Source organism: Rhineura floridana, chromosome 20, assembly GCF_030035675.1.
Source record: "Rhineura floridana isolate rRhiFlo1 chromosome 20, rRhiFlo1.hap2, whole genome shotgun sequence".
NCBI lineage: Eukaryota > Metazoa > Chordata > Lepidosauria > Squamata > Rhineuridae > Rhineura > Rhineura floridana.
The window spans coordinates 18,024,206-18,046,373 of record NC_084499.1 but is presented as its reverse complement, the minus strand read 5'-3'; the positions used below and the strand labels follow the sequence as shown (position 1 = coordinate 18,046,373).

General features: G+C 46.9%; 1 protein-coding gene across 3 annotated transcripts in view; it reads left to right on the top strand.

Moving 5' to 3' along the window:
- Positions 1 to 22,168, top strand: part of DDX31 (DEAD-box helicase 31) — a 61,467-nt gene that overhangs the window by 12,531 nt on the left and 26,768 nt on the right. For all 3 annotated transcript variants that reach the window (XM_061604460.1, XM_061604458.1, XM_061604459.1), the window contains exons 10-17: positions 1,333 to 1,397; positions 2,428 to 2,547; positions 3,365 to 3,471; positions 4,106 to 4,347; positions 5,542 to 5,718; positions 6,682 to 6,741; positions 14,738 to 14,788; positions 16,032 to 16,171. In XM_061604460.1, coding sequence (XP_061460444.1) covers positions 1,333 to 1,397; positions 2,428 to 2,547; positions 3,365 to 3,471; positions 4,106 to 4,347; positions 5,542 to 5,718; positions 6,682 to 6,741; positions 14,738 to 14,788; positions 16,032 to 16,171 — 962 coding nt within the window. The remainder of the gene's footprint in view (positions 1 to 1,332; positions 1,398 to 2,427; positions 2,548 to 3,364; positions 3,472 to 4,105; positions 4,348 to 5,541; positions 5,719 to 6,681; positions 6,742 to 14,737; positions 14,789 to 16,031; positions 16,172 to 22,168) is intronic.

Sequence of the window (22,168 nt, the reverse complement as noted above, 5' to 3'; positions counted from 1 at the left end):
CCATCATCCCTAGCCAAGCTTAGCCAGTGGTCAGGGGTAATGGGAGTTACGGTCCAACAGCATCCGGGGACCAAGCTTGAGGAACACTGTTTAGGGAAGGAAATACGAGACAGCCGGCAAGAAACCTGGGATAGAGGGAGAGGTGGCCGGATCCCCTTCCACTTTCTCTGCCTGTCTCTGGAGAAGGGCTTCTGAACGGCCAACGTTTAGCGTACGTGGGTGATGCATGCCTCACAGAATGCGAAGTTTAGCCACTGATCTGAGACAGTCTTCTACATATGTGTTATGTGCATATAGCTCTGTCACTGCCTGGTGACCTGGAGGCACGAGCTTGCTCGCTATAGGTGATCAGCTTTGAATCTCATCCTTGTGGTTGTAGTGCCAGGGGCAGGGGAGCGCACGAACCCAAGGCCTCATTTGTGTGACGTTAAAGCGTAGCCTTCTGTCCTAACAAGGGCCGCCGTCCTAGACAAAAGTGGAATCGTGTCCATGTTGACTTGTCTGCTAAATAGCGGTGGCTGGTGCCCACTGGGACTGGTAGGGCGTAAGGCAGGTAGCCCAACAAGAGGAAGGCCAGAGCCAATGACAGGCAGAGCCAAGTGAGGCTCGTTTGGTCCCCATCCTCCTCCTCCCTGCTGAGTTTTGCAAGGGCAACACTGAGGCGAAGGAGGAGAAAGCCAACAGGCAGGGCCACCCCCTGGACTGGTTGTAAGAAAGTAGGCAGGCGGATGGGGGCGGGATGGGGGCAGATTGAGGTTGGTGGGGCAGTGCGCCCTCCGCCCTCACGGACCAGCCTCGCCTGCTTGATGAGGATTCTAGCGCACGTTGTAGGGTGCATGCTCAGTGCACGTGAAGTCCTGCCCTGTGCCCTGTCTCTGTTGACCTCTGTGAACGGAGGGCACTCCTCAGAAAACTCCCAGCGCTTCCCTGAACCTGCACATGGTAGGGGAACCATAGACCTTTATACAGACGTGGGGGACCTTTGGTCCTCCAGACGTTGCTGGGCTGCAGCTCTCACCATCCCTGGCCACTGGCCCGTGTTTGTTGTGGGGGCCGATGTCGCTCTGCAAGAATCAGCGATTTCCCCATATAGTGTCAGGAGCGGCTCTGGAGGTCATCTAGCCCAGCCTCCTCCTGCTCAGGGCAGGAATCGGTGCAAGAGGACCGCCAGTGGATTGCTGGGCTATTTTCCTATTTTTTTAAAAAAAGCGAAGCTTACCTGCTAGCGCTTGTTGTCGAGTCCCAGATAGCTCTTCCCGCCTTTACAGCACAATTTAAAGTGTTGCTGCTGTTTCCTGTCAATTCTCCCACCACTGTTCCTTCCCCGTTTAGCCGTTTACCTGGATTGTTCCCGGCGTGTTGATGGGAGGAGAAAAGAAAAAATCTGAGAAAGCCAGGTAGGACACTGTCTTCATAAAACCTGTAGCTTTTGTCTGTATGCTTTTGAGTTCACTCCTTTTACTTTCAGTCCCTTTCATCTGTCACTCTCTCTCTCTCTCTCTCTCCCCCGGGGTGCCTTTTTCAAAATTATTAGCAGGGAGAGAGTGACTCTGGATCAGGCTGCAAGTACCCCCCGCCGTGGATCTTACAGGAGACGGACGGCTGAGCCAGTGGGGGAAGTGTGTTCATCTCTCCCCGGTTTTAAAATGTTGATGAGCTTCCTTAGCCGACGATCCCTGTCGGGGTCTCTAGGATTCTTTCTCTCTTCCCTTCTCTTTCCCTCCCCCCCCCATCTGCTGTTCTATCCAGACCTCTTACAAGCTCTTACGAAGCGGCCTTATACTGAATCAGGCCATTGGTCCATCTAGCTCAGCATTGTCTACACTGACTGGCAGCGGATCTCCAAGGGTTTCAAGCAGGGAGTCTTTCCCAACCCTATCTGGCAGTGCCGGGGTTTGGACCTGAAACGTTCCACGTGCAAAGCAGGTGCTCTACCACTGAGCTACGGTTGGGAAGGGGATGGGGCCATAGCTCAGTAGGAGAGCATCTATCTTGCATGCAGAAAGTCTCTTAATGCGGTTGGTCTGGCCTGTCTTTTATTTGCGTTGGTCTGTTTTTAGGTTATGTTGTGTTGGTTGTTTTAATGGGTTTATTTGTTTTAATCGGTTTTAATCTCATTGCTGGGTTGCTTTGCAAGGAAAGCGACAACAATAATAATAATAATATTGTCCCAAGTTTAACCCTGACATCTCCAGGTAGGGCTGGGAATGTCCTGTATCTGAAACTCTGGAAAGCATGGGTTGTACTGGGCTAGATGGACCAATGTTTTGACTGGGTATAAGGCAGCTTCCTGTTGGTTCAGAGCCATGAGGACCGGAATCTCACTTGCCCAAGGCCCAACAGCGTGACTGTTTCTGTTAAAACCAGGCCTGTTTGGCCCATCTTCTCATTCTCTCTCTTTTTTCGTCCTTGTTTTGTTTTCAACAGATTACGCAAAGGGATAAACATCCTGATTGCCACACCTGGTCGCCTGGTGGACCATATCAATTCCACCAGATGCATTCATTTCCGCCGCATCCAGTGGCTGATCCTGGATGAGGCCGACAGGTAAGCGGTCCTGAACGGATATTCCGTTTTCGGGAAATGCATCTCCCCATCGGGAAGGTGGGACGTAGCCCTCTTTGCAAGCCTCCTGAGATAACGTGCGGCGCGTAGGGACCTAGGAAGCCGCCTTGCATGGACTCAGGCCGTTGGTCTCTCCAGCCGGCGTTGTCTGCCTCAGGGGGTTCCCGAATGTCTGAGTCCATTGAACCCTCAGTGAGCTTACAAAGTTGTCATTCGACCCTAACCCAGCTTCTTGGGAATGTAAATGAAACACCAGTCGAGAAATGCCAGCATGTAATCAACATGTATTAATCATCGATCGCCATGTCTAGGAATCTAAATGTAGACAATAAGGAATACTGTTGCATTGTGGAATCGTCTTATTAAATGCAGAGGTTCCTCGCTGGCAAGGGAGGTGCACTCTCTACAGGCCCAGTAGCTTTATTTTTGAGTCCCAGCATTCCTAATTAAATTTTTCGCACTATGCTTTGTGAACTTGTTTTTCACTCCTAGTCCTTTTTTCAGCCTCCTTTTGACCCCCAGTTCTTTATTTCTCCCCCATCGACCCAAGGGGATCGATATCAACCACAGTTGAAAACCTTGGCCAGCACTGACTGGCAGCAGCTCTCCAGAGTTTCAGGGAGGTGACCTTCCCAGTCTTACCTGGAGATGCTGGGGATTGAACCTGGGACCTTCTGCGTTCAGAACTGGTGCTCTTAGCCGCCGACCTATGGCTATTGTAATGCCAAGCTGCTGCTTGGAGCCGTGTTGCTTTTCCTCCTGCTCTTCCTTACTTCCTGCTCTTCAATCTGCTTTTCAGGATCCTGGATCTGGGTTTTGAGAAGGCTGTTGCTGCGATACTGAACGCCGTAAACACCGATGGCGAGAAGCGCCAAAACGTTCTTTTGTCGGCCACACTTACGGAAGGTGAGCACTGCTCTTACGGAGGGTGAAGGCGTTCTTCTCTTCCGCCCCTAGTGTGGGACTGCCTTTCCATTAATATTTGTAAGCCTCTGGGAGCCATTTCATTGAAAGCGGGATAAAACAAAGATATAATTAAATAGATCTCTCTCTTGGTGCCGCTGCCTGCAAAAGACACTGGTTCACCCATCTATTACCGAGCCAGGTTCACAGTCCTTGTATTAATTTACAAATTAAGGTCCAGGTTAGCTTAGGGACCACCTAAACCCTTACATTCCAGCTTGATCACAGATCATCTGTAGGAGTGTTGTTGGTCGCCCCCCAAGTTGGTGAGGCTCATTTGACATCAACACAAAGCCAAGCCGTCAGTGTCATTGGCCCAGTCCTGTGGAGCGCTCTTCCAGTAGAGATTCAGCAGGCACCTTCTATGTTAACCTTTAAACGTTTGCTGGAAAAGTTTTCTTTGTCGCCAGGCTTATGCAGACAACGAAGAAGAACATTTTCTGTAATAGTGAGCTGCTGATCTGTCTTTTTAAATGGTGTTTGTTATTGTATGTTGTAAGGTTGTTGCAAATGGCTTTGATTTTTTTTTTTTTATGAAATTGCGGTATAAGAGTGTATTTTATAAATAAACCAACAGGAGTCTCGAGATTAGCCAGCATCAGCTTGCACGACCCAGTCTGCATTTCCATTGCGGAAGAATCGCTGGGCTCAAACACTTCCGAGGTGGAAGTACAAGCTGAGGAGGCTGCTGGTGGTCCTCCTGCGAGCCTGGAACAGGGTGGGTTTGCTGTGCCGGAAAATCTCCAGCAGAATGTCATGGTGGTCCCGAGCAAGCTAAGGCTGGTGACGCTGGCAGCTTTTATCCTCAGGAAGTTGAAGGTGAGGCTCTGGTTTTATTGCTGGACAGGGTCAGCGTCCCCATCCCTCTATTTTCTCTTGACGAGGAAAATTGTTGCTTACAAAAATGAACCAATTGAAATTTCTGAGTTTGTATTTAAGGGCAGCCCCACGCAGACCGCGTTGCAGTAATCTAGCATTCTAGTTCACTAGTAATCTAGTTCGCTCTTAGTGTCCCTCTCTTGAGTTTCTGCCCTTAAAATAGGGACAGAGGAAGCTGCCTTATACTGAGTCAGACCATTGGCCCATCTAGCTCAATAATGTCTACACTGACTGGCAGTGGCTCTCCAGGGTTTCAGGCAAGAATCTCTCCCAGCCCTACCTGGAGATGCCAACGGGGATTGAACGTGGGACCTTCTGCACATAAGGCAGATGCTCTACCATTGATGGATGGTCCTTCCCCAAAATGATGACAGGGAAAGGGGGGATCAATCCTGAATGGAGCTTCCTGGTTCCTTTGGACATGCAGAAAGTCCCAGATTGAATCCTTGGCGTCCACAGGTAGGGCTGGTAATGTCCCCTGCCTGAAACGCCTGGAGAGCTGCTGCCATTTAGTGTAGACTGGGGCTCTTCAATGCTGGGGTCCCAGGTGATGTTGGACTGCAACTCCCATCATCCTTGACCATTGGATAAGTTGGCTGGGGATGATGGAAATTGTAGCCCAACATCATCTGGGGCCCAGAATTGAACACGGTTTTAGAAAATACAAGCCCTGATGGACCAACGGAATGACTCTGTATGAAACAGGTGCCAGTCTATGAAAACCTCTGGCCCAAGGGATCTGTCAGTCTTGAAGACGCATAAGACTCTTCCTGGCTGTCTCTTCTTTTTTTCCCTGCAGTAATGCGGCCACCATCTTTTAAGAATTTATTACTTAGAACTGAGTAAGAAGAGCCTTGCCAAATCAGGCGAAAGACCCATCTAGCCGGCCACCTGTTCTCACAATGGCCAACCAGATGCCTCTGGGCAGCCCGCAATGAGGATATGAGCACTCCCCCATTTGTGAATCCCAGCAACTGGTATTCAGAGGCACCCTGCCTCCGGCAGTGGAAATATAACAGAGCCGTTGTGGCTAGTAGCCGTGGCTAGTACCCTTCATGAATTCCCCCCTCCTTTTCTCCTGTAGAATTCCACAGTATACTCAGCCGTGGCCTGTGTCTGTTCTTATCTCTGCAGTTTGAAAAACGCAACAAGATGATTGTCTTCTTCTCGAGTTGCGAGCAGGTGGAGTTTCACCACGCCCTCCTCCAAAGAGTCTTGGCCAGGAAGCCGGAGGCTGGGGGACCTGAGCGGTCGCTGCCGCCTCCTTTGCCCTTGACATTCGTGCGCATGCACGGGGACATGAAGCAGGAGGTGAGACATCCCAGCGCCCATTCAAGAGCCAGCAAAAAGCTAAATCGGCTGAAGGTTTTCCAAGCCAAGAGGAAAGCCTGCCTTGTCCATCTCTCATCCTCGGGAAACCTTTCTTTTAAAAAAATAAGGATCCTATTTCTTTGGGGCCTGGACAGAAGAGTATGAGAAGGGTCTGGCTTCTGGATCAGGCCAAAGGGGGCCCATCCAGTCCAGCATCCTGTTCTCACAGTGGCCAGCCGGATGCCCCAATGGGAAGCTGAGCACTCTTCAGCTGTTGCTCCCCATAATCTGGTATTCAGAGGTAGACTGCCCTTGGGCATGGAGGTTCTGGTATCACAACAGACCTCCATAAGAAGAGGCCTGCTGGATCAGGCCATAGGGGGCCCATTTAGTCCAGCATCCTGTTCTTACAGTGGCCAGCTGGATGCCTCAGTGGGAAGCCCACAAGCATGACCTGACTGCGACAGCAACTCTCCCCACTGGCATTCGAAACCACAATGCCTGCTGCGGTGGAGGGCAAACGTAGCCATCATGGCTAGTATCTAGAAGCCTTTTCCTCCATGAATTTGTCTAATCCTCTTTTATAGCCATCCAACTTGGTGGTCAATCGCTGCTTCCAATGGGAACAAATGCTGTCATTGAACTACGCGCCCTCCCCTTACTGTACATACAGGGTGAAACTGGCACTTGAATTCTCTGCTCAGAACGGTTCTGGAATCCCTGCCACGGAGACCAGTTCTGAAGTTTCGGTGGCTGCTCTGCTGTCACTGCTCCTCTCCTCCACCCCCCACTCAGAGGTCCCTGCTGCAAGGAGCTTGCAGTCTAAATAGTCCCAGAAGCCCCACCCCAAAACCGAAAACCCTTTGTAACCTGTATTCTGTATTCTGCCCTTCTGTGGGATTAATTTTGCTTGCCAAGATGCAGAAACTCTTGCTTCATATATCCTTCCTGTATTTCTTTTAGGAGAGGACGTCTGTCTTCCAGGAGTTCTTGCAGTCAAAGACGGGCATTTTACTGTGCACAGTAAGTTACCGGATAATAGCTGTGAATTTAACCAAATATAATTGATGGCCAGTCTATCTTACCCTGTGCTAGAAAGGGGCATGGAATGAATTCAGGCCCCTTTCTACATGTCCAAAAGAGAGGAGGCATGGGGACTGCGTGTCCAGTGGAGTCCTAGTTGCCACGACCGCAGCAGAGACTAGTCCTCATGATTAACCTAGAAAACACTGGATTCAAGGTCAAAGCCCAACACTGTGATTTGTATAAAAGGACTTTCCGTTGTGGTTTGTTCTTGTTCCTTCAAGAGCAGATAGAAGCTGTCATCCCTCGGGGGATGCTGGCCACTTGCTACATTTTGGTTTCTGATCCCCTGGTGCTCTAGTCTGCTGCATCGCTACACAATTTGCTGACTTCCCAAGCTTTAACAGCTGCTGCAGGTAAGTCTTGATAATGGCTGCCTACTGCCAACGTGTAAATGGAGAGCGATTGGGAATCGTTAGAGCTGAAAAGCTCTGACCGCCTCTGATGCTTCTTGTGTGCCGGTGGCTTGGCTTTGGCGGCTGCTCCTCCTTTCTTAAATGGTTGTCAGTTTGGGAGTCAGAGCGTAGGAAGTCAGGACCCTTGGTCCATCTAGCTCAGTATGACTGGCAGCAGCTCTCCTGGCCTTACCTGGAGATGCTGGGGATTGAACTTGGGGCCTTCTGCATGCTAGGCGGATGCTCTGCCAGTTCCGCTCGTCCCTTTGGGCATTAACAAAGACGTGCGTTTCTGGCTAGTTCCCTCCACTCCTTTCAGTTATCAAATCTTTGGCTGAAGGAGGCCCTCAGCTAGCCTAGACCAGAAACTGACACAGAAGTAGTGAAACCATGGCGGTGGGTGAACGGTGCTTGTTCTGAGCAGCAGCATGGGAGGCTTTGACTGATGTGGATGGAGAGAAAGGGACATGGATGGGCAGGGTTGATGGAATGAAAATAAGAGCAATTCTTGGGGCTCCACCTAGGAAATTGCTCAGAAGTAGGTTCAGGTCAGGTAGAAGGAAAAACAATTACGGAAGTAAATTAGGGGCACAACCTTTAATCGATTGGGATTATTGCTGTCGTCAGATTTCTGTCCTATGTTTCCTCCCAAAGGAACCTGGGTGGGGAACCTTTTAAACCCAGCTTAATTTAAACCAGGGGGTCCCAAACTGTGTTCTGTGGGCCACTAGTGGTCCGTGAGCTTCGTTCGGGTGGTCTGTGGCATGTCCACATTAAATGTTCATCTTGATTTCTAATGGTGTTTTATTTCTACATTATATTTAGTTACATTACAATTTGAATTCTAGGTACTCGAATTGTAACACAATGAAGAAAATAAAAGGAACAATGAAAATACAGTTTAAAAACATAGACCATCTAACACGTTGCATTATTTTTTTTATTTATTTTTTTATTTATTATTCAATTTATATACCGCCCTTAGCGAAATAGCTCTTATGATTTTTCTGCCTGTTGCAGCAGTTGTAAAGCTGGTCCAGCAAGACCATCAGCTGTTTTCATGTGGTCCATGGAGAAAAAAACGTTTGGGAACCACTGATTTAAACAATTAAAAAGGTGCCTCCGGTTAATCAGACACCCCATTCCTCCTCCTCAGGGTGGGTAGAAGAAGTAGATCAGGGTCTCCTGGTAGATCTCTGGGTGACCTGCCGTGGACTTGCAAGTGTTGCTGACTTGAAACTGTGCACAATAGTAACAACTACCTCCATTGGCAAGAAATTGATCGGCGGATTTTGGTTTTGGTTTTGAACTTCTCCTGGCTGAGGACGGGAATTTTCTGTTTTCAGGTCCCCAAATATCTTCTCCTGAGGAGACTGCATTAAGGCCTGTGTCTCAGATCTTCTCTGGAGCTCACAATTCCAGTGAGCTCCTGCCTGACATTTTCTGTCTGACTTGGATCGCCTTTCTGTCGCCTTTCGTGTGCTAGTTTCGACAGAACAGAAATGATAACGTCAAGCACATCCCTTGGAAACCAAGGAATTAATGCTTAGGCATTAGCTCTCTACACCTTGCATTTAAATTACTGTGATACTACTTTAAAGAGTCAGGGAACTGTAGTCTTGTGAAGGGGATACAACTCAGCACCCGTAAACTACAGTTCCCAGGATGCTTTGGGGGAAGCCATGACTGTTTAAAGTGGTATCACAGTGCTTTAACAATATAGTGCAGATAAGGCTGTAGAAGCAGATGTAGTAAATTGTATATTTGGCTAAATAGGCTAAGCAATTTTCTCGAAAAACCCACCTGGGCTTCTCTTGCAAATGTTTGGGTCCATCTCCTTTTTTTATTTCTCCTTCACCTTGCTTGCATGCTTTTTCTCAGGGAGGTGCCCCCCTTATTTTTATTATTATTTCTAAGCCAGTTCAGCGAGGGGATATTTGTTTGCTTGTTGACTCCGTCATGCTAACTCGTCCTGCCAGTTTTCTGGCGGGCGCGGCCAAACGCTTTCGCCCTCTGACAGCTTTTCTGCGCTTCTCCCCCCCCCCCCCGGCCACTTCCCTCCTCCAATTGCACAGTCCAATCTGTCACCTGGCTGATGGGGGTCTCTTCCCTGCTGATGGCTTTCGATGCTTGGCTGTAATGACTCTTGGCAGGCTGGGAAGGTGCGAGAGCTCCTGCCTTCAGCCTGGCCCCCTCTCTCTGCCTCTCTTCCCCCACCCCCCTTTTTAGCTAAAGCGCTTTGCGTTCTTCTTTTTGGTAAATAAATGAGTCATTTTAATCCAGCTGACAGCCTGGCACCTGAACGAGCCGCCTTCCATCTGTACCTTCTCGGCCTCGCATTGGCTGCCAGTTGCCAAGACTAAGGCCTTCAAGGCCTCGCCGTGCAGTGCCCTTTCAGAAATGACTATCGGATTTCTTTCTTTGCCCAAAATTGCGGGGTGGTGGTGGTGAGTTGGTGGGCCTGAGCAATTGCGGTCCAGGCTTGGGATTGTAGGCCAGAACCAGCTTTGGAGAGAGGGTAGGTTTTGGGTTTTTGTGCTCTGATCCAGAGTCTCTGAGGTCAATTGCCAGAAAGAGGACTGAAGCGCAGCGAAGGCAGAACTAACCTTCTGACCTCCAGTCATGATATTTATACCAGGCGTGGCCAATCCGGTCGTGGTATTTATACCAGGCATGGCCTGTCCAGTCATAGTATTTATACCAGGTGTGGCCTGTCCAGTCATAGTATTTATACCAGGTGTGGCCAACCCAGTCGTGGTATTTATACTAGGTGTGGCCAATCCAGAGGCTTCACACCACTGGCCAATGACACACAGAGGCAGATGTTGGATGCTGCTGTTCCTTTCTTCACCTGAAGAGGGATCTGTGGACACATGGTCCCAGTCACTAGGCTTGGCCCCAGCCTCTGATCATGAAGAATATTGTTGACTTTGAGGTGGCTGATTTAAAAAAAAAAACACAAACGTTTGTGTCAATGGTGGCCATGGTATCTTAAGCCAGCAGGCCTAATTGATTTTGATTTCAGTTCCTTTGCCTAACGCAAGGTTGGAAAGTCCCAGGCTTGGGGGCCAAATGCAGCCCTCCAGGCCCCTCTCTCTGGCCCTTGAGAGCATCCCCCAGGCCACGCCCCCTCACCAGCTTTTGCTTTGCACCCTCCTTGAGTGTCTTTGCCTGGCTGGGACGTGCCCTTGAACTCTGATCATGCCTCTTGGCTTGCCTGGATGGAGGGTAGGGCAGCCTTTTCCAACCTTTGGTTCCTCAGATGTTGCTGGACTCCAGCTCCCATCAGCCCCAGCCAGCATAGCCAAAAGTCAGGAATTATGGGAACCGTAGTCCAGCGACATCTGGTGAGCCAAAGGTTGGGAAAGGCTGGGATAGAGAGAGGGGCTATATGTGTTGAGTGCATGCAGAAACCAGCCAAGTGTACAAAGGTAAAGATTTATATTCATTGCTCTTCCCACCACTGGCATGTGCTTGCCTTCCACCCCCCCTCCAAGATGTTTGCCTAGAGAGAATATGACCCTTGGAGTGAAAACAATTCCCTGTCCCTGGCGCAGTGCAAGGAGTCGTGAAAAAGCGCATTGCAATGGCTAAATTCCATTGTCCCAAATAACATCCACATAGCAGTCGTCGTAGTTTTTTGTTATTAACTCTATCTTCTGCCCTTCCTCCCGAATGGAGACCAGGGCAGCAATTGGCTTCTAAAATAAGAGGTGCTCAGTTCAGCCCGTGCTAAAATGCATGCTTGCTTACTCCCAGAAGCCGCCATGCCAAAAAAGCTCAGGTGTGTGGGATCTGGCTGCAGTTACTCGGCAGTGAGCGTCATTCTAGAGGGAGAAGCTCAGAGTCCAACCAGGAAACTCACAGAGAAATCGTGGGGTTTGCGGCCTCTTCAGGCAGAGAGGGGGATAGCAGTGTGCAACACCACCCTCTGTGGTTGGTTGGGAGCATGAAGCTTTTGGATTGGCCAGGCCTGGTTATCATTACCATTAGACGAGGGCCGAAGGTTAATTGAGCAGCACCTTCTGCCCCTGGCAACAGGCTGGCAGAATGAATCCTCTGGCTTGGCTAGCTTTGGTATAAATGCCTGAAGCCTGGCTCCGTTCTGCCATTGCCTGCTTGATGGAACAGCAACTTCTGATGGTCAAGGCCTTACAGAGACGCCACCCTCCATATTGCTTTTGTGTCTGCTTTGAGTACTGGTGGGGCAGAACTCTCATTGACCTGAAATACAGGTTGGTTGGTTTTTTATTCGACAAAAAAACTTGTATACTGCTTGATTGTGAAAACCCTCTGAATGGTTTATAAAAAAAAATCCTACCAAAATTATCAATAAGAACAACTGAGAACAAGTAATTAAAAACATTTAAAAACAGCAGTAGACTAAAAAGAGCACCAAAAAGAGTACAGCGCGGGTGCCTTCCTGATGTCAAGAGGCAGGGAGTTCCAAAGCTGCCACACTAAACAAATGATTTTTTACAAGTGCAGAGCAAGTATTATGTGGCACCTGTAACAGGGCCGTTTCTGCAGATTGAAGCAGTCGAGGGGGCCGATATGGGATAAGACGGTTCCGCAAGTAAACTGGTCCCAAGCTGTTAAGGGCTTTTTATATCAGTAGTAACACCTTGAATTTGGCCCAGTACCGAATTGGCAACTGGTGCAGGTCTCTGAGCAGAGGCGTTATATGCTGGCAGGGTCTCACTCCTGTCAGCAACCTGGCTGTGGCATTCTGCACTAACTGCAGTTTCTGGGTCAAGGTGGGACTTCCCTTGCACTTTGTCCGGAAACTGCAGTTAGTGCAGAATGCCACAGCCAGATTGCTGACAGGAGTGACCCTGTCAGCATATAACCCAATCTCCCCCACCCGTACCCGTCCAACCTTCTTCTCCCATCCCTAGACCTTTAGGAAAAAAGAGATCATCCAGCTGGTGTGTGTAAAAGTTGACCCAGTTATTATAAAGCCCTTTTATGGGAGTGTTACCGTTTGCAGAGAACCAGTTGTACCCACAGAACCAGAATGACCAAGCACGAGGGGTGTGGATAAGTGTGATTTGTGTTGTGAGGACAGCTGGCTTTAATTGCAGAAGAAGAGCAAAGACCATGCTGGCGAAGAGCTGTAACGAGCGATAATATATTTGCATACTCATTACTGCTTTGCATGGTGTTATGCCTTGATCTGCTTAAACTAATAATCTCTTTTGGCAGTGTCTCCGCTTCATCAAGTGGACTGGGAACAGGCGGCGGCTCACACCGATCACGGCTGGGTGTAATAAATCCCCATTCTTCCTCACCAGCTCCTTAAAACTGAATCCAATATCTTGGCATAATGGCATCTAATAAGCTGAAGCGATCGGTCAAATCCAATTTAAATCCCCCCTTTTTTGGCAATACGCAAGGAAAGCGGAAATTAGAGCAAAGTCTGGTTGGGCTGGCTATGAATTATTTTATAGTATTATTGGTATCTAAAGCCCTTAACAGCTTGGGAGCAGTTTGTTTGTGGGATCTCCTTACCCCATATGTGCCCACTGAAGCACTTCGACCGATGGAACGGACATTGTTACAGGTGCCACGTAATAATCCGTACTTGTAAGACATGGATCTTTTAGCGTGGCAGCACCTCTACCCTTTAGAATTCCCTGCCTATTGACATCAGGCAGGTGCTTTCCCTGTGCTATTCTTGGCCCCTGCTTAAAATTTTTTTGTTTCAGCCAGCCTATCCAGGTGTATAGAATACTGGCATGTGTTTTAATCTCTTTGCTTACTGTCTATTGCAAAGAAAACATTCTTTTAAAGGTTTTTGAATACCTGTTTTTTAACTGTCTCTTATGGATAATTTTACTGTTTTAATTTTTTGTAAAGGGCGTAGAGGTTTTATTACAAGCAAGTGATCTATCAGCATTGTGAAATAAATAAATAGGAAGTGTGCAAAAAAATGAAAAATAAAATTGACACATTCTCCTCTGGGCTGCTGCTTGTCAATTACATATGGTGTAGGAGATTTCAACCCCCAGTATGGTTTGAAAAGAGGTTTTTCATGCAAAGGAGAGCATGATCTGAAGGTACATGGGGCCATTCAGGTCTGGTCAGTGCCTGGATGGGAGACCGCCTGGGAACCATATGTAAGCCGCCTTGGGTTTCTATCATGAAAAGAAAGGAGGGGTATAAATGTAGTAAATACATAAAATGAATAAATGAGTTGCAAATTCTGCAACTGTTAAGATCCCAAGTTTTTGAATTGGGATAGGATTGGGAGAAACTTCAATAAATGTCTGTGTTTCACAGCAGAGTCTGGCTGGCTGCTGTTGGTAACAGGAAGCTGGGTTAGAGGAACACAGGAATATTAGAATAATGTTCCTTTCTCATTGGTTAGAGCTGGGATGGCTAATTTGTAGCCCTTGTTGGACTCCAAACTCCCATCAGCCTCAGCTCTCAACCCAAAGATTAGGCATGAGGGAGATGATCTCTGCTGAAGGGGGGGGGGCTTGCATTTGGAGCTGACTTTAAATGTAAGCCAAAGCTGCAAAGAAGAGAAGAATTGGAGTGCACTCCTGATTTTTCCTTTGAAGTTGACCCACCTGATGACATATGATGCCAAGTGATTGTTAGCTGGGCCCACCCACCGGTCACTGTCAGAAGCATTCCACAGAAGGCAGGCCGGCTTTGGTTCTGGCCTGCCAGCCGCATCTATTTCCCCACCCTCATTTAAGGCAAAGATGCCTACTTCCAGCAGTTACTCTGTGCTGTGTCTTCCCCTATTTGTGGATTGTATTGCAACAAAAATGTGCACATGCCTGCACCTCTGGCTTGGTTCACGTGCTCAGGGAACAAGCCCTGTGCTGGCACACTCCTCCCCTCTCCTCAGTTTCGAAAGAGTTAATTCCGGGTAAACTGTGGTTTGTAGTTTGCCTTCCAAAGCCATGCAGATGTAATGGCAAAACTGTGGCTTGCGCTAACCAGAAAGTAACTTGTTGAACCCAAGTGTGTGGGTGGAGGACCAAGCATGTAAGACTAATTCTTAACATTACCTTTTCTCCATAATTGTTCCTAAAGTATGCTAGTTGAAGGGCTGTGTGTGTGCATTCTTTGTTGCACTGCAGAGGAAAACCAATTGGGTCAAAAGGTCTTTTTATACAACGCCTTAGGAACATGTTCCCATACATAAGTTTTCTGAGATTACCCACCTTATTACTGATATTTGTTGTGCGTGGACTGTGGCTTCACATTTGTGTATAGCTCTCCCGTTTTGTGGATCTATATCAGTTTTCAGAATTGCTTCCATAACTAGTTTGTTGGGATAGCTTGTTTTGTTCAGGTTATCCCTTGTTTACCCATTTTCCCATACCGCTAAACCGTGGCTTGGCGTTGTGTCGCAACTGAGCCACACATGGCTACATCTAGAAAATCGAAACTGTTGATGGATTTTAATTGTCCCCTGAACTCCTTGGATGAATGACAGGGTCAAACATACCACAGTTAATGAATATTAACCCTTTTTAATCCAACGACTTGTGTTCACAGCATCTTGTTGCTTGTTTTTAAAGGATGTTGCTGCTCGTGGGTTAGACCTCCCACACGTTACTTGGATTGTACAGGTAAGATTTTCTACTTTTTTTCCCCTGTGTAAGTCCCAGTACACGTGCACGTTGTGCGATTGATAGGTGATAGGTCAATTCTCAACATTAGAGAACTCTGGCACAGAGATCTACTAAGGCAACCGAGCTTTGGTATGCTGTAGGCCAGTGGTTCCCAATTTTTCCCCCCTATGGGTCACTTGAAAATTGCTGAGGGTCTTGGCGGACCGCTAAATGATTTTCTTTCTGCCTGTCACCTTCTGCAGTCAAACCATGCACTCTGCCCACTATGCTACAGCCTCTGTCCAAAACATTCTGTATGTATACAGTGTTGGGGCAAAACCAGCTCGCTACGCCGGCTTCTCTTCCCCCAGTGGGAGTCCTTGGAGGGCTGAGTGCAGCTTTTGCATTCAGCAGGGGAAGGGTGGATCTCTTTCAGACCAAGGGCCGCATTCCCTTCTGAGCAGCCTCCAGAGGCAAAAGTATGGAGCATTTTGCCAGGACCAACCCTGGTTTGCCACTTGGCTGGATGCTTGACAGAGCCCATCCTACATCCCTGAAGAGTTTATTGTTGCAATACCCATGTGTTGGGGAAAGAGGCCTGTGTACAGTTTCAAGTATACACTTGTATTTAGGTGCAGACGTACTGTTGGCGCGTAATTTGTGAATCGACCCTTAAACACCATGCCCCTCTAATGAAGCTGGCACATATGCCTCTCTCTGCTGAGTAGCAGATTTTGGAAAGCTTGAAGCCAGCCAATTATTTTTGCATGAAGTTGATATAATTTTGTGGACACAAACTCAGGCACTCCCTTTTTCTGTTTGTCTTTATCCCGAGCCTACAGCTGACGTGGATTAAGAAAGGAATCAAACAGGTCACTGATGGAGCCCTGTGCCAAAACGACTTTTGTGTTTTTGTGTGTGTGTGTGTGTGCGCGCGTGCACACGCGCATGTTTTTTAAAGGGAAATGGTGAGACAGCTTGGCCAATGTGTCATATTCATATGTCAAAAAACCTTGTTACTGCTGTAGCAGTGAATGATGGTTACAGGGAGATGAGTATGATGGGTTCTGATGAGCTATCCCTTTTCTTTAAAAAGGAAACTTCTGGGATCCTGTGTTCTGGGATTTATTTTTTTCTAAACCAACTCAGACGCAACACTCTCTCTTATAATTAACTACCTCTGCAATCTGCTAATTCCTTTTCTCCCTCCTAAACATCCTCTCTATTTTGCTTGTGTCCTTTTTTATTATTTTTTTGGAAGTATAATCCTCCAGCTTCACTTGCCGAATACGTCCATCGTGTCGGGAGGACAGCTCGGATTGGCAGTCATGGGAACAGCCTGCTCTTCCTCGCACCTTCAGAGGCACAATATGTCAACGTCTTGGCTTCTCACAAGATTAAGTGAGTCACAAACTCCCCCCTTCTCCGCTCTAACCAAACTTCCTAGCCAACCCCAGGTAATAAGGCAGCTGTACCACTGCTCCTCATTAGGAATGGATGGTAGTCAGTACCTTCTTTTTAGCAGAAAGGGGTTTTTTTTAAAAAAAAAAAAAAAGAGAAAGACCAACTATTTTAAATAAAAAAAAATAATAACTGGGTTGGATCTAACTAAATCCTACTCAGAGCACGCCTATTGAAATGGCTGGCCGCCACTACTTTAGGTTCCATTAATTTCAACGAGTCTACTCGGAGTACAACTTATTTGGGTACAACCGGGTAATAATAATTCTGAACGATAAATAAATGAATGTCGTGCTTTACCATAAGGTCCCAGACCAGATCACAACTAGGGATGAGTTAGAGTTCTGCCCAATTCAGATTTGGCACAGAATTTCCCACTAATTAGCTTATTCTCTAACACTGTGGATTGAATTTTTATGTTGAAATTTTCCGTGACTAAATATGGAAATGTTTTTTTTTTTTAAGAAAAAAGTCTTTAAGACATTGATGTTGAGAACAATAACTTCTCTTCATTTATCAATATTTCCTTCTGAAAGATCAATATTAATATCAGTATTTTTTGTGAGGGTAAAAAGAGGATTGGTAAAAGCACTCAACACAAAATGCTCTCAAATCGATACTGGCCTGTTAGGTCAAAGGGATGCATTTGAACAGGCACCAGCCAACGGATCCCATACCTAATCACAATATAAGGATGTGAGGTTAAAATCAGTTAAAACAATATTCAATAAGAATAGAGTGTGTCCTAAAATAAATAAATGATATAAATATTTCTGATTTCAATGGGCAAGGGTAAAGAGGTGTATCTTTAGAATATGGAAGCAGCTATACAACGGTGACGGACTACATGCACCTCTGTGGGGAGGGAGTCCCACAATTTAGGGGCTGACAAAGAGAATGCCCTCTCCCGGTTGCCATTCCCTGTTGTTTGGACGAAGACGGAGCATATCAAGAGGACCCCCTCATAATAACATACAAAGGGCCTGGCTGCTGGATCCATCTAGTCCAACATCCTGTTCTCAGAGCGGCCAATCAGATGCTTCTGGGAGCCTTGCAAGCAGAAGCCGAATGCAACAGCACTCTCACCGCTTGTGATTCCCTGGCATTGCTGATCTTAACACCCAAGAGTGTCTATAGGGCAAAAGTGGCACGCCTTGGCACCATCATTATCTACCTTTAGCTGCCAGGCAAAAACATTCCTCTTCTCCCAGGCATCCGGCTCTTAATTTTTGGAAGGCTTTTGACGTTGTAGCCTTTGGGGGCAGGTTCCTTCCACCATTTTTTCCATGTATTGTGCTTTTTAACTTTTTGGTTGCGTTAGTTTTAATCTTTTTATTGTATGTTGCTTTGGGTTACTTTTTATGAAGGAAAGCACTTAATAAATTTAGTAAGTGGAATTTTTATAAAATGATAGAAAGGTCTAGTGGAGAGAGAGTTCCTATTTGAAGATTGTAATAAAAAGGGTACCATTTTTATCAGAAGAGTCTGGTTGGGCTGCGTCCTTCAGATTGTACGTGTAAAGCATTTCCTACTGATGTGAGACCCCTAAATATTTCTAGTACTTCTGTAAACCCTGTGAATCTCAACAAGCCTGCTTCTTACTGCCCCTTATCTGATGGATGCTGTTGTTTTGGCTTCATAAGGACACTCCCCCCCCCCCCCGGAGAACTGGTTAGCTCCTACTGGGAGGAAGGGCGGCATATAAATCTAATAAATAAATAAATAAAATAGTAGGGAGGATTAGGTGGTCCAGGAGATTTACAGCATTCCCCGCTTGCATACATGCTGCTGATGTTAAGAAAAATGGCAAGGGGATGACCCATAGCTCAGTAGCAGAGCATCTGTGTTGCAAGCAGCAAGTCCCAGCTTTATTTATTTATTTTATTTTATTAAATGTGTATCCCACCCTTCCTCCCAGAAGGAGCCCCGGGGGCCTCAGGTCCAATCCCCGATGGCATCTCCAGGTAGGGCTGGGAGAGATTCCCTGCCTGAAATTCTGGAGAGCAGCTGCCAGTCTGTGTAGACAATACTGAGCTAGATGGACCCAAGGTCTGACTTGGTATAAGGCAGCATCCTATATTCCTAGTACAGTTTATCCCTATTGATGCCAGCAATACTGGAAATTGCACTAGAAACGGGGCTTTTGGTGTTGCAGCTCCGGCTCTCTGGAATCAGCTTCCAGCCTGAATCAGACAGGTGTTCAGCGTGAGGAGTTAACCCCGATCATCTGTGGAATATCAGTTTTTTATCAGTCGCAACTTTTGGAGTTTTGTAGGAATTTGCTTGTTTTTGTATTTGGAGTTGGTGGATTTGATGTTACTGTTCCCAGAGCTTGTGTCTGTGTGCCTTCATTCTGTTTTTCGGTGCCGTCATGCTGCGAAGCGGTCTATAAATTTGAATAACAACAATACAGAAGACAGGGCTGTGTGCGAGCGCATTTAGTTTCTCAACTACTGTGGGAAAGTAAAATGTACATTTGTTACTCTGCACTTTTTTGCCTCTGGCTGCGACCACCCCTGGCATGTGCCCCCCCCCGAAGGTTGTCCAGAAGGGGATGCAGCCCTTGGGCTGAAAAAAGATTTCCCCTTTCCTGGTATACAACATCCTTGCATCCTTACCTCAGCTAGGTAGGGCTGAGAGACTTTGAGAGGACAGGACTTGAGACCCTTTTGTTGCATGACAGCCCTTGAGGACAGTGGAGTGTTTACAAAGTCCAGATTTCAGAATCCGTATGTCTGATTGGGACAGGTGGATGCCGTTTGCTGTATGATAGTTATCTATGTGGAACTGGCTTATCCCTGTGTGTGTGTGTGAGAGAGAGAGAGAGCAGGATATGGGCTTAATGGATTACAGATCAGATTTGGATAGACAGCTCCGAGCCCAGGGCAACACGTGGCATCAAATCGAATTGCCCTTTCTGTTCATAAATGGAGCCTTGTGGAAACTGGTCCTGACAAATTCAGTGTGGCAAATGAGGCAGAAGAATGGCCATGTGCCAGTCTGGCACGTAAAGTCTTGCATCTCAGAAGCAAAGCTGCTCCGCCACCTTCTGAAAGGTTGGTCGGCTCTCTCTTGTCTTTTTTTTATTTTATCTTACACAAATGAAGCTTAATGAACTGACTTGACTGACAACAGTATTGTATCGGCATTGCGTGTTGCAGGTTTTGAGCATGTTCAAGGTAGATAGCAATTTCCCTCTGAGCTAATGAATGCAAACAAATTGCTTTATGCCTCTGACGAAGTGGACCCTGAGTACGCGAAAGCTTATGCTGTAATAAATTTGTCTTTCCAAACCAGATGAGCGTTTGCACTCTGCTCCTCGGCTGAAAAAGGCTCCCAGGGTGGCTTACACACAGTCAACGAAAACATGACAGTCTCTGCCTGCAGGCCCACAGCATTAATAGTGGACTATATTGCAGGGCTGTTGTTAGCCTTTAAGGTGCCACAAGACTGTGTTGTGTTTGCTGCAGCAGGTGAACCCTGCTTCCCCTCTGGAAATGTTAACCCCCCAGCCCACATCCTGTTCTGTAGTTTAAAAGGCTAAAGAAATGTTGCAGTTAAAATTGGCAGAGATTCTTGTGGCTCTTTTAAAGAAGAGTAAATAACAAATGTAAATAACAGCCTCAGGATGGGGAATCTTTTCTGGCTGGTGGGCCATATCCTGATCTCCCCACCCCTGAAGGGCCAAATTTGACAGGTGGGTGGGACCATCCGTGTGTCAGTCCCCTGATGTCACAGCAACATTAGGTGACACTGTGCTTTGAAGCCCCATCTGTCGGGACTTCAAAGCACAGCATGGGGGTTGTTTGAAAGCCCTTTTGAACATCAGCTCCCACAGCCAACACAGAATGAAACCACACATACAACCTACTCATGAGTTGATGTCACCACCCACTTCCATCAGTGTAGTGTTAGTTGACTGGCATCTGGGTGTGGTTTCAAAAGAAATGGCCTCGAGGGCCAAATTTGGCCCCCTGGCAGGCCAAGATTGGCCTGTGGGCCAGATGTTCCGCTTCCCTGCCATAGGCTTTTGTGGACCATGGCCCACGCCATGTTGCAAGATGCGTGAAAGGTTATTGTTAAGCTGGCAGGTAATATACATGGGACTAGAGAGAGAAAAAACATCACAGAAATAAAAGTGATTATGGTTGCTGTTCACAAAGCAATGTTGTTGAAAATGCCCTGGGATTGGTAACGCCCGTTATCTTGATTCAGGCCTCAGGTGATAGAACTGAACTTCTTGATAAGCTGTAATTTGCCAGCTTCACTGTGGAGGCTTCCTTTGGGAAGCCCCTTCGTTCAAGAACGCCCACCAGCAACAGAGTATTCTGGGAGGATGAAAGGTAAGAGAAGGAAGCTCCCGTATACCGAGTCAGACTACTGGTCTATCTAGCTCAGTATTGTCTACACTGACTGGCAGCAGCTTTCCCAAGTTTCAGACCAGGAGCCTTTTCCAGCCCTACCTTGAGATGTCCTTGGGGATTGAGCCAGGGCCTTCTGCACGCAAGGCCAATGCGCTGCCTCTAAGCTGCATCCCTGCCCCACAAATGAGGCCGACATGTTTCTGAATACTGCCCTTTCTGATGTAAGATTTGTGTCCGTTCTTTCTGTTTACGCCTGTGTAGGATGCCTTTCTTTTTAAAAAAATATTTTGTGTGTGTGTGGAGGGATGTAATATCTTGTTAAAACTGTTGTTAGCATGAGTTGCTAGCGCTGAATCCCACCAGTCATGCTTCAGCGCAGTCCAGCCACCAAGATTCCCTCCTTTCCCTTCCTTCTTCCAGCAACCCTTTTGAGAACAGGTCCCTATTATGCCGATTTTGCAGATGGTAAGAACTGAGGCTGATGGCGGCTTGGCCAGTTTGCTGTTCATAAATAATGTTAGGGTCAACTTGTAGACTTCTTAAAATTACCGTGTTTTTTAAAAAATATATTTTTCTTTTTTAGTGTTCTGGAAGGAAAGTGATATGTGAAAAACAAACTTGTTCACAATTCCCTCCCACCTCGGTGTGTGTGTGTGTGTAGACAGTTTTGAAAGCAACAAACAGAACTTCACCCAAGCTTGCCCTGGATACCTATAAGGATTCTGTGAATCATCTAAAAATATATACACGTAATTGTGATTGTATGTTAGCAGCTGATGAAGGCAGAAGCGGAAATGCTTTGGTAGTACAATAACAGCCTCTGTTTTGTTCATCGCAATTACATCTATATACATGTGTGTGTATATAAGTAAATATTTCTTACATTTATACCCCCCTTTCTCCAACGAGCTCAAAGTCTGTATGGCTCTACCCTCTCTTATTTTATCCTCACAACAACCCTGTGAGGTTGGTTAGAGTGAAAGAAAGCAACTGGCCCAAGGTCACCTGCTGAGCTTCATGGCTGAGTGAGGATTTGAACCCTGGTCTCCAAGGTCCTAATCCAGCAGTCTAATTGCTACACCACACCAGCTTTAAAAAAAACATCCATCCATGAAAAACCCTCACCTTTTGCCCTGGCTACTGGCCCTGTGCAACTGTTTGTTTGAACTCTAGATAATCTGAACGTCAATGTTCCTTATAATGCCATTTTGTACAATTCTGCCTCTTTCTCTTTCTCCCTGCCCCCCTTCACTGCATCCACACCCTCTTTAAAATTTACCTTCCAAAGCACCCCAGCCTTTGCCTTCTTGTGCAGTGGAACAGATATTTCCAAAGCAACACAGACGAGAAAAGTAAAGGGGAAGTCATCTCTAAGTGTAATTTCCCTCCCTCTTTTGCTCTGTGTGTTTTCACTTATGTCTCTTTTCTGGTTCCTTCAATTGAGACTTGGTTGGGTTGTTATCTTTTTTTTTTTGCGGGTGGTGTTGGTTGAAAAGCATTGCACTGTTGTAAGAACAGCGCAGGCCTCCTTGCAGACAGCTCATCAGACGATTGCTTTATTTCCTAACAGCTG